Source organism: Kogia breviceps, chromosome 4 (genome assembly GCF_026419965.1).
Source record: "Kogia breviceps isolate mKogBre1 chromosome 4, mKogBre1 haplotype 1, whole genome shotgun sequence".
Lineage (NCBI taxonomy): Eukaryota > Metazoa > Chordata > Mammalia > Artiodactyla > Physeteridae > Kogia > Kogia breviceps.
Genome location: NC_081313.1, coordinates 158,300,906 through 158,313,686, shown reverse-complemented (window position 1 = coordinate 158,313,686; position 12,781 = coordinate 158,300,906). Strand labels below are relative to the sequence as shown.

The 12,781-nt window shown below is 36.0% G+C and overlaps 1 protein-coding gene across 2 annotated transcripts in view; it reads right to left on the bottom strand.

Moving 5' to 3' along the window:
• The window catches only part of GABRG2 (gamma-aminobutyric acid type A receptor subunit gamma2), a 125,000-nt gene extending 113,754 nt beyond the window's left edge, over positions 1–11,246 (bottom strand). Inside the window, exon 1 of one of the 2 annotated variants that reach the window (XM_059059801.2) lies at positions 10,560–11,246. In XM_059059801.2, the coding sequence (XP_058915784.1) occupies positions 10,560–10,666 (107 nt within the window). In that variant the 5' untranslated portion in view covers positions 10,667–11,246. The remainder of the gene's footprint in view (positions 1–10,559) is intronic. The other variant, XM_059059806.2, reaches the window with a different exon arrangement.
• Between the last annotated feature and the right edge of the window lie 1,535 nt (positions 11,247–12,781).

Below are 12,781 nucleotides of genomic sequence, written 5' to 3'. Positions count from 1 at the left end.
AGAGAGTACAATGAGATCTTTCCACAAAGGTAACTGTCCTTCCTCCCTCCACTCTAATCTTGAAAAAGCCAAAAGCAGCATAATAAAAATAGAAGAGGAGCCCAACAAAAAAAAATGAAGAAATAGTGTCAGGCAGGAAGCAGAAATCTTAGATCAGGGCTGATCAGAGAACAGAAAAAAATTTAAAGTGAGTGAGAGTTTGAAGGATCAATTTAGATGAGACTTTAATACCTGAAAATGAGATCATTATAAACTCTAAAATGAATGGAAAATTCATTGGTTTTACGTTAGGTATTGTTCAGGTGTGGGGAAGAGAGATTCAATAGATGACGTTTAAAGAGAATCACAATTTCTAGACCATAGCTATCTAAATCCAGCATGTTCAATAAATCAGTTACTGGAAAATTCAGGCATATTTTAAGTATCATTTCATAATAGAAGGCATAAAATTAAAGATTTTTAAATTAATAACATTTAAACATGGCTGTATTTCTGTTATCATTCATTCTCCACATTTTTAGGGGTGAGCATTACATACTACAATATACCAATATCAATTAAATGTCTTACAGATATAAAACAAATGGTGGTTATAGGGTTAAGGGACTTCCCAAAGATAATTTAGTTTATAAATTACACCGTACACAAAAATAAACTCCAAATGGATTAAAGACCTAAATATAAGACCCGATACTATAAAACTCGTAGAGGAAAACATAGGCAGAACACTCTGACATAAATTGCAGCAACATCTTTTTCAATCCATCTCCTAGAGTAATGAAAATAAAAACAAAAATAAACAAATTGTACCTAATTAAACTCAAAAACGTTTGCACAGCAAAGGAAACCACAAATAAAATGAAGAGACAAGCTACAGAATGGGAGAAAATATTTGCTAATGATGCGACCGACAAGGGATTAATCTCTAAAATATACAAACAGCTCATGCCGATCAAAATCATAAAAACAACGCAATAAAAAAAGCGGACAGAAGACCTAAATAGACATTTCTCCAAAGAAGTTGTACAGATGGCCAAGAGGCACATGAAAAATTCTCAATATCACCAATTATTAGAGAAATGCAAATCAAAACCATCAATACAATGAGATATCACCTCACACCAGTCAGAATGGCCATCATCAAAAAGTCAACAAACAGTAAATGATATAGAGGGTGTGGAGAAAAGGGAACCTTCCCACACTGTTGGTGGGAATGTAAATTGGTACAGCCACTATGGAGAACAGTATTGAGGTTCTTAAAAACTAAAACAGAACTACCTTATGATCTAGCAATCTCACTCCTGGGCATATATCTAGAAAAAACATGGTTTGAAAGGATATGTGCACCCCAGTGTTCACTGCAGCACTGTTTACAATAGCCAAGACATGGAAGCAACTTAAATGTCCATTGACAGATGAATGGATAAAGAAGATGTGGTACATATATACGATGGAATATTACTCAGCCATTAAAAAATGAAATAATGGTATTTATAGCAACGTAGATGGACCTGGAGATTATCATACTAAGCAAAGTAAATCAAAGACAAATATCATATGCTATCACTTATATGCAGAATCTTAAAAAAAATGATACAAATGAACTTATTTACAAAACAGAAATAGACTCAGAGACTTAGAGAACAAAGTTACGGCTACCAGGGGGAAAGGTGAGGGGAGGGATAGATGGGGAGTTTGAGATTGACACGTATACACTGCTATATTTCAAATAGATAACCAACAAGGACCTACTGCATGGCACAGGGAACTCTGCTCAATATTCTATAATAACCTAAATGGGAAAAGAATTTGAAGAAGAATAGATACTTATATATGTATAACTGAATCATTTTTCTGTACACCTAAAACTAACATAACATTGTTAATCCATGATACTCTAATATAAAATAAAATAAAAAATAATGAAAAATTTACCTGGATGTAGAATAAACTAATAAAAGTGTCTACATTTTGGGGGTCTTCCCTGGTGGCACAGTGGTTGAGAGTCCGCCTGCCGATGCAGGGGATACGGCTTCGTGCCCCGGTCCGGGAAGATCCCACATGCCGCGGAGCGGCTGGGCCCGTGAGCCATGGCCGCTGAGCCTGCGCGTCCGCAGCCTGTGCTCCGCAACGGGAGAGGCCACAACAGTGAGAGGCCCGTGTACCTCAAAAAAAAAAAAAAAAAAAAAAAAAAAAAAATAGTGTCTAAATGTTTACAATTTCTAATAACTTGATTAATAAAGTATGGGTTTATGAAGGTTATGAAGTAATTATTTAAATAATTTAAGTAAATAATTTGTTGTGGAATTTAATGAAGAATAATCAATTTCAAATGTACACTTCTTTAAAATTCAACAATTTTTTTCTGAAAATTATTAAGAATTAATTTTAAAATAAAGAATGCACATTTTTATTAATAAAGTTAAGTTAAAAGGAGGTAATTTAGTTAAATGATAATTTTTACCTGGAATCACTGAGATGTTGTTACTGACTTTAAAAATTATCACTTAAAATTTTCCCTCTAAGAAATACTAAGCAAAATTACTTTTCTATTAAAAACCGGAAATATCTGAATACTACCTTAGATTTAAAGTACCTTGTTTGTTCTTTCTTTTGGAATAATTTAACAAGAATACATATTTACTCAATCTCTTTAATATAATGGGAAAAGCATTCTTTTATGAGATTAAAAAGGGCATTAGCCAAAGTTGCAGATTTGTGTGTATGTGTATGAGTATAGGACACCTTGCTTTTAGAATGATGATTATTTGAAAGGAACTAAATGCACACTTGCTAATTCTAAGAATAAGATGAAGGGGGATACTGGAAGACAATAGGTAAAATAGATTTTTTTAAAGTTGATAATTTATAAACATATAATTACTAGCATCTATTCTCTTGCTGAAAGATTATAACTTATCAATATTGAAAAGTCACTGCAGAAGTTCCCTGGTAGCCTAACAGTTAGGATTCCAGGCTTTCACTTCAGTGGCCCGGGTTCAATCCCGGGTCAGGGAACTGAGATCCCACAAGGTGTCGGGTCTCCTTCTGTACACATTTTTATAGGTCATACACAGTGCATTTTGCATGTAATTCTAAAATCCCCAAAATATTCACTGTATTTTTCTTATCGTATTATATCCAAATCTGAAATTAATTGACGTTCACAACTGGTATTTATATTAAGATGGTCATGTGTTTTTTCCCCGTTTGATTGTAGTTGACTATTTATATTGGATTGACAAAGAATCAGAGAAGATGTCTTAGTTGGAGGTGGTGGCAGGAAAACAGATCTACTTTTATGCATATATAACTTGAAGACCTACTGGATGGGGGTGAGTGGAGCAAAAGCCCATCAACTGGCCATTGGTTAGTAAATGTAGTTTATATTAAAATAATGTCATAAATGACATGTTACTTTACTTAATTATCCTTAATATAGTTCTTGTCTATTACATAATTTTTTAAATAGTAAAGAAAAATAGTTTTCAGAACATTAAAAAATTTTTCGCCACTTTTCTTCCCCAAAAATACCATTCACTTTTCAAGTGACAACCTCTTCAACCGAGGGCAAAAAATCCAGCAAAGACTATTATGACCAAGAAAAGAATGTTGAAATATTAAAACTGACCAATTAGATGATTGTAGATCAGTTTCAGCTAGTTTGTGGATCTCACTCAGTTTCTCTAGCCTATGCTTTCATCAAGTTAGAAAGCTGATATATTCTCTCATAGCACCGTATGACTTTCCTGTGTAGCATTTACCTGAGTAAAACTTAATAATTATTCGTATATCGGTTTGATCATTGCCTGCCACCCCATGAGACTGCAAACTCCATGATGGCGGACATCAAGACTTTTGCCCCATAATTATATACCAAGTTCCTAGAACATACCTGGCTGCAATACTATTCCTTTAATGAATTAAGAATTAATTCATTTCTACAGTTTATATCTAGAGTTTTTTCCCTCACTTATTGTATTTCAAATGTGTTTTCAAAAGCAGTTTATATAAAGGGACTTTTAACCTGCACAAAAGATCATAAATAAGAGTAAGTCATTTATTTCTTCCTACCAAGATAACACTGAAAAGTTATATTCAGTTTGTTTTGGCCATTTTATTTAAATATGCCTAAATAAATTACAGAACTTGATATTTATCTGTCTCACCACATAGACTTTGGTTCTACTACTATACTTGAGTTCATGGCAGGGTTTCAATTATTACAAAGGACCTTTGCTTAAAAAGCATTCTTTATTTTCCTCACTATTATGTTATTTGGTATTCAGATGGTTTTCTTTATGAATGGGTAGAGAATGTAATATCAGCACTATTTACTTAGCATTTACATGGTACTTTATAGAATTCCATAATGATTTTTATAATAATATAGAATTATTACCATATTTTGCCCTCTTATTTCATAATACAGTGGGGATTATTATGATTTTGAGATAAATTTTATTTTTACCGTAAGCCAAGAATGTATAACTTAAAAGGAGGTTTTTATTTCCTTTTAAAAGATGTGTATTCTCTAGAATATGGAAGAAATGAATAGCTAATAACTTTCCCAGTAAAGCAAATTGGAGAAGCCTTTTACACCTCAAAACAATCCAAGTATTTTCTGAATTTTACAAAGAAAAAGGGTGACTATTGTTGACTGGTGTGGTGTATTGCACTAGGAATGTGGCTGGGGAAGTCTCAACCCTTGCTCTACAACCAACATTCAAGACCTGGACAAGGTAAAATGTTATCTTCCTCATCTACCTTACAAAGCTATAGAGAGAATAAAAGTGTGCACGAAAACATTCTCAGAAAAAAAAAATAAAGCCTTAATTTCTAGAAAGTGTAACTTTTTATTCCTCTAGAAATTAAAACTTAAGCACTTTGATATTAAGTTTTCACGTGCCACAGTTAATCAAGCTGTTGCTCGTTTGACTGAGGTGATTTAAAATGTCAACTTTAAATATCTATATATTGAAGATAGAGATAAACAGATATTGAAACAGTAACATTATTTCTACTTTAATATTCAGTATGGTTGCCTCAATATAGAATTTCTGTAGGAAAACTATGGGACAACATTGAGCAAATTACCCTATAAATTTTCTCAGTGGAGGACAAAGTCTCTTCTTTGAAAATGGGATGGCAAGCAGTAGTTAAATTTCTGGGTAATGACTGAATTGCAGATTAAACTATGCTTTATTTACACATAACCATTAAGAAAATATACTTTCTTAATGTATTTTTCCCCAGGGACTAAATAATATCATTTAACATGTTATTAAACTCATGAAACAACTGAAGAGTAGATTATTTCTAAGTATATCTGTTTAGAGCTTTCAATCAAAATTGTAAGGTAAATTTAAAAATAGAGTGACTGATGGGACTGAGGACCTCAAACCACACTACTATGTAGATTCAATATTTTAATTTATTCAGTGCACTGATTGGATGTAAGGTATCTATTCTAACTTCTATTATATGAAGGTGAAATCAGATAATTATAAAAACTAAAATTGATTGGTATCTTAATAATCTAGTCTAGTTACTACACTTATGAGCAAACAGTACTGATGAAATGAAACTGATCAAAAACTTCAGGAATAAAACAAAACCGAAAACACAAAACAAAATTCAGAAGATCATTAGTGACAGATCTAAAATATAATCAGTTATCATTATCTTGTATGTATATATACATTTTACAATATTTTTTCAGAGAACAACTCCACGTCATTTTTTATTTATACAGAAAAAGTGTATTTAGCAAAAGTTACACTGAGATCAGAGCGGCGATGGCCCAAGAGACAAGGGAGGGAGGTGAAAGGCCTTCTGAGATCCTGCTATGGGAGAAGGGGTCTGGGGCAAAGTGGTGAAAAGTACTGGGTAAGTGCTGAAGGGCGGGGGAGGGGCGCTACACAAGGGAGAAAGCTCCAGTTGCACCATCACTGTTGGCAGGTCATGCATGGAGCTCACAGTGACTTGCTGCAAACTATGGCGGGGGTGGGAGGTGGGGGCGGGTCAATTAGTGCTGCTGACTGGAGTGAGAACCATGTCCTGGTTCCTGGAAAGCACCCACCAAGGGATCCAGGAAGGAACCCCAGGATGGTAGGAAGTATATATAAATGTATACACCTTTCATTATAGAACTCTATTTCTATCCACATACATAATTATTATTATTTGATGTTACTTCTAATTATCTGTTGCCTTTAAACAAGTCATTTAATCTCTCTATAATCTTGGTTTCCAAGTCTGTCGAATGTGGTTGACAACTATGTTGCAGATTTTAGTAAAAATTGTGTGTGTGTATGTGTATGTTATGTATAATATAATTATATTTTATGCATTTAAAATATATTATATAATTTTTGTATATGTTAATTAAAATCTATTATATGTTAATATTTATATATTTTAAAAATTTGATTCAGTGTATGTATATACATGACACAAATAGATTGGAAAATCTGAAAATATTGTATTGTGACTATCTGGTTTCTGACTTTGAAGATATCACATGGATCTCTTCTAACCCAGTAGCAGAAGATGAATTCTTTCTTTCACATTTACCTGAATAGGTAATGTGCCCATCCCAAATGAAATCCTGAATTTTTAAATTGTTCTGATACCTGGGTGGCCAAACAATTCCTGAACTGCACTAATTATAACTTTTTACCAATCTTCTGTGATCACTGAATTCACCAGAAGTAGTTTGGATGACCATGTAGGGGAGGAAAAATAAAATTTTCCTTCTACTCTTCTAGGTTCTTGGTTGAGACATCCTTGTAATAAAAAGATGCACAAGAGGAAAAGAAAAAAAAAAAAAAGAACAGTAATAACATGTATATTTCCTGTATACATGGGAGATACCCAGAAAGCTGAGTAAGTCCTTCAAATGGCCCAAGTCATCATCTTAAATACCGTTTCCAGCTAAAGACAAAAGAAGATGTTGGGAGTAGGGGAAGCCAGTTATGGGAGGTTATTAAGTAAAGCACAGTCAACAGGGGGATGGTTGTTAGGCAGATTTAAGTCCCTGCCTTCACCATTGGTTTCTCGGTATTTAGCCAAACTCTTCTTTCTGGTACAGGGAGAGAGACACCCTTAAAAATAGAGATTTCCATTATAAATGTGAATGCCTTTTTAAAAAGGGTAACTTCCACTCAGTTTTAAGCTTCACCTGTATCTGCTGTTTCTTAAAAATAAATCAACCTTAAATAATCCTTAAGCCAAAGAGGCATATTTTGGGTTGGCAAATTCTGCTCCCCTTCAACAAGTATATGTCATTCCAATAAAGCCTACTTGTACTTAAGCTGTGGAAAGTCTGTCTTGGAATGACTATGAAGTTATGATGGTGAGAAGTAGCCACAACCCTAGTAAAATAATATTTACAACAAAGATAAAGTCTCTAAAGTAAGTCTTAACATTCTTCCAATTTGAGCAGAAATCCTTGATATGAAGCAAATGTTAAAATATGGAGAACAGGGACCTCTATCACTAAACATTCTGTAATTCAATCATTTTGAGATTAGGTATTCTAAACTGAGTCTAGGATATCAGAGACACTTATGTAACGAATTTAAATTAAAAGCTAATTTTTAAATTCCTGCCTACAATCCAGATATTTTGTTTAGAGGGTAGTGAGCAGCTGGATCCTGGGAAATACTGGGTGATAAATATTTTTCTTTTTTTTTCCAGATAGATACTTGCCTCAGGGTAGACTATTTGAAATGTTACGTCGGTAAGCAATTAAATATGCTGAGGAAGTGATTTCATTTTTCTTTTTCTAATAAAATCAAGTGGAGAATTTGGAAGGATAGTAAATAACAAGCTTGAATGGTTCAAGAATAAGTTTAGCAAGTTTCCCAGACCATTTCTATGATAGCATTGCATATAAGATATGTGGCAGTGTAGATAGTTTTGAGTTTCAGAAATTAACTATCCCACATATAAGAAGAGATATTAGCTATTAACATCCTCACTCCAATGCTTCATATTCCTCTTTGTTTTACTTTTGTAGAGACACAATCTAATTAATTTAGTCATTTTAATGAGAGAGAAAAATATTCTTTGGAGTTATGTAAATGCAAAGTCATTTAAATGTTTCTTTTTTTTTTAAATTTCCCTTCAAGTTTCTAGGTAGTTCTACTACCACTGTTTACCCAAAAAGCCTTTTTCAAACTGCTCCCAGAATCCCACATTTTTTGAGTCACTTGTCTTTCTTCAAGATCAGCTTCAGAGATCAAAGCTCCTATTTTCATCCAGCTCTATTCAGCCATTCAAATGGCTTTTTTTTTTTTAATGGGATTGCAGCAAACTGAAACTCTGATCACATTCTCTGCACCAAACTGCAATGACTCCATTCTCTGTTATTACTGAGAAAATGTGAATATCCTCCTATTGGAGAGTTTATATGACACATAACTCCCATTATTTAGAGCTGTTTAAAAAGCTCATCTAAGCTACTATGATAAGAATTGAAAATTAAAATGTATCACTAAGTATTACTTTTTATATGATAATTGGAAAAGAAAAGGTGGGACTGTTGCAATAAGAAGACATCTCAAATATGACAGTATTAGGAAAAATAATAAAATTGCACACTTTAGGTTACTATAAGACCATTGGAGTAAAATATATAAAAATATTCTCATCTATTCAGTTATGAAGTTGTTTACTAAGATGGATGTAAGTGTGTAAGAAGGAAAGACATATTTCCCTATGTCTTGACTAGATTTTAATCCACAGGTTTCATAAATGGTAAGAACATGAGAATGATATTTTCTATCAACAAGCAACTATAAATTCTGATTTATATTTATAATGTCTGAAACAAATTAAGAGTTACATACAACGTTAAATAGTAAAACATGTGTGCAAATTTTAATTAAAAACAATGTTTTTCCAGTATTCCACTAAAATGTATTACACATAAACCATTTCCAGTAAAAAGCCTTCTTCTGAGAAAACTACTTAATCTTACACTCTTAAAGAAAATATATTCTATTTTTATAGTAAAGGAGGAAGGTATGAAAAGTGCTGGTAGAATTAAGCAGGCCCCTCTCTCTGCTTGGAAACTCCAAAGACTCCAAAGAGAGACTTTCACTCCTTGTTTTGCTTGGGTCTCTTTTTTACTGAAATCTGTACCTCACATTACCTACCCTAGAGAATGGAGGACCAGTTAAGTTAACTAGAAATTTTCAATAAAATAAAATAATCTTTCAACCCCCATCCCTTTTATCTCCCTTTGTTACAACTACTACATAAGAGTGTCAACTCCCAGGAAAACCTTAGGGCAATGGCTTGATTTCTTCTATAGCTAGTTTTTCTTTCTTTCTCTTTCTTTCTTTCTTTTTGAGCAGATTTGGGGTAATATTTTTACAGCTTTATTTCAAAGTGACAGTATAGAAGAGTGCAAGTAATATATGTACAATGGACCTCTGGAAATCCTGATGGTACGTGTTGGGCAGGGGGGTTGTTTTGGTGGATGGATAAATGATGAACTGTATGTGAAGGGATAGTTCTTTGATACCTCTGGTGCAAGGAAGTTCAAAAAAATTTAGGTGCAAAACACTTCACAACACACACCTGCTCAGGATTTTGGGAAATCCACCACCCCCTTTTCCCATCTTTTCTATTCAGTGCAACAAGGCTCTAAGACATTAATGCATAACTTCACAATTTTGGCATCACATTCACCTGGCTCAGCATATTTTTCAACACTGCAGCAAAGCCAACTCTTTTCCAGACATATATCCCTCCATGCACTGATTAACTACATTCTCTACCCCATGCCCAGCAATGCCCCTCCTATCTCAAGGAGGGGTTAGGGATAATCAGAGCAGGGTCCCCAGACGTCACTAGTGCTCCTTGGCTCCATCGGCCTTCTGTCTATACTATAACGATGTCCTGTGTAGATGTAAAGTTGTCCCGTGGGGTTAGACAAGCCTCGTTTCATTTGGCCCTGACAGGACTGCTGTCCCTGGTGCTGAACCCTGTTAGCCCACCAGGGAGTCTGGGGCCAAGTCAATGAGGCTGGATAGAAAACCTGGCTGGCTGATCTTAAGAATGCCCAGGTGCAGGAGCAAGCAATACTTTGGATACAGGAACAGAACCCATCCCGCCACACACACACAAACACACACACATGTCCCCCGGTTGTGCGCCAGGACCCCATTTGCAGTTTTCTCCTCCAGACCCGCACCCAAACGCCTCCAACATGGCCTCAAAGGCCGGCATGTATCAGCACAGCCCACCTAGACATCAGATTACAGTACTATCAAAATGCTACTCCCCAAACACAAAGTCTTTATGACGTTAGCTTTTCCATTCTAAAACAAATAAAGAAAATCCAATAAATTAATACATAAAGGAAAGTGACCTTTCTCTTTCCTCCCTCCTTTTTCCCCGCCCCAAATATTCACATTCCCCTAAATTACAAAGCCCCAAATCCTATAAGAGTCTTTTAAATCTGGGTGGTCTCCCGAGTTCCTCTGTCCCCACCCCTTCCCCCAACCTCGCTGAAACAAAACGACGCCGGAAAGGGCATATCTTACCCCGGGTAGAGCGATAGCAGGAACAGAATCCACACCGTCATTTTCTGTGAAAATACAGGAGTCGAGTAGACTGAGCTTCCTGTGCTCCATATATCTGTCGAACTCATCGCTTTTTTTTTTTTTTTTCTCCCCTGCCTCTAGCCTCTGGGTTGCAGAAGAATCCCTCCCCTTTGTATTATTATTATGCTTATGAACTGATGGTGGCTCCCCCCACCTGCCTCTAGTAGGTCCCTTCACTGGGGAGCTTTATTGCTAGCAGCTTCGGGAATTAATATTCAGGGGGCAGAAATAAGATCAGCACAAACGCTTGCAGATACCATCAAAGCGTCAGCTCTGGGAGCAGCTTCCAAGTCTCGGGGAATAATATAATTGAGGCAGGGGGAGGGTACAGGGAGAGACGCACAGGAGACAAATAAGGGAAAGGGAAACGCATGCACACTCGTACACATACTCTGGCCCCCCACGCTCACACATACTCCTCCAGGTCCATCAATTGAGGTTTGTTTATTTGTTTGATTTGATTTTTCTTTTAGAGGGCAGCAGGTGTGTGTGTGTGTGTGTGTGTGTGTGTGTGTGTGTGTGTGTGTTTAAAAGAAATACACGAGCCTCTGCGTGATTTAACTATCACGCAGATTAACTATGAGGTCAAAGTGGAAACAATGCGTGCTGCTGCAGCAGGAATTAACACATGCGTGGTGTCTTTCCAGCGCCTTTTAACCCTTTCCTGCACACAAAAGTATGCAAGGACGGGCTTTCATGGGGACAAGAGGTGCTTTAGGAAGACCATATACTATATCACCAACGACAGAAGGTTTCTCTCTTCAGATCTGCCAAGAATCCTTATTTAAAATCATGCAATATTAGAAATCATGGTTACACTGTAGCGGGAGGGGGAGCAGGCGGTGGGGGAGGATTGGCTGTTTCTCTGTAAACCATCCCATAAGAAAACAGATTTCGTAAATTTTCAATTTTAATGAAGGGAGAAAACATTGACAGAATTACAAAACAAGAAGAATCTACGATCCCCAGTATTCACTCCTTTTTCTGCTCTCCATCCGCAGTGAAAATGTACAAATACAAACTTCTTGAAGGTTGAAGAAAATAAATGCATGAAAATAGCTGCCTGAGTAAAGTCTACAGACCACAAAATAGGGGGCTGCTCTTTGAAAGGAGGTTGGACAAAGGGGAAGGTCAAGAGGTCATTAACAATATAAAGGGATTTCTGTTTGCTCTGTGGGATTTGACTTTTGTTATTATTGCTCTGCTTGGTGACAATTCTGAACATTTCTGGGGTGGATGAGTGGTGTTAGCATGCTGCCTCTTGCCTAGAATGTTACCATGGATACTGATACATGGGAGATATCCCTTTATGCCAACCTAGCTCACCCATCTCAGAGGAAATCCCATTCACTCATCATGGAGAAGAAAGTGGAGTGTTTCAAGGTTCCTGCAAACTTGAGACCACAGCAAAGATGTTCATGTAGAAGTACAAGTGAAGAGGACCGATCAGACCCCTTCCTGGAACATAGCAGGGAGTCATTTCAAAACCAGTGCCTTTTCTACAAGAAAGTCTTCCAGGTAGGGAACTTGCGTAAGGGAGTCCAGGAGGCATAGAAATAGAACATGGGATGAGTAGGTGCACACTTCATCTACAATCCTAAAATATACTTAAGGAAAGCAGAGAGAAGTACTGGTGGCTTCCTTGAGGCTGAGGAGACACATTCTGAAGCAAAAAAGCCCTAACAGACACGCCTGGAATCCTGCATGCCTTTAGAACTTAGGCAGTTATTTTATGGCATTTGAACAAAATCCAGTTAAAACACCAACAACATTCACGTGCAGTAGCCAACTGACTTCTTTTTTGGTGACTAAATTAGAGGCAGAACAAATGCAAATCCATTTTTTGCAATTTTCTTATCCCTTACTGCCCTGTGAGGAATTTTGGCCTTCCTTATATTTATAATTTTTTTTTTTTTTTTTTTTTTTTTACAGAAAGAGCCTACATTGTTAATAGGTGTATACTGTTGTGTTTTCAGTAAAGACATTCTCTCATATTTTTGTAGGCCAACGCTTACATGCTCCCATGCCTACAAAAACCAAGCAAGTGAGATAGGTAAAAGAAAAGGGCTAATTGTGAAACACTAAAGTGGTGGAAACCATGCACACTGGGGTGGCTATATCCCATCTGAATGGAGTTGCCACTGCTCTGTTCCAGGCAGTTG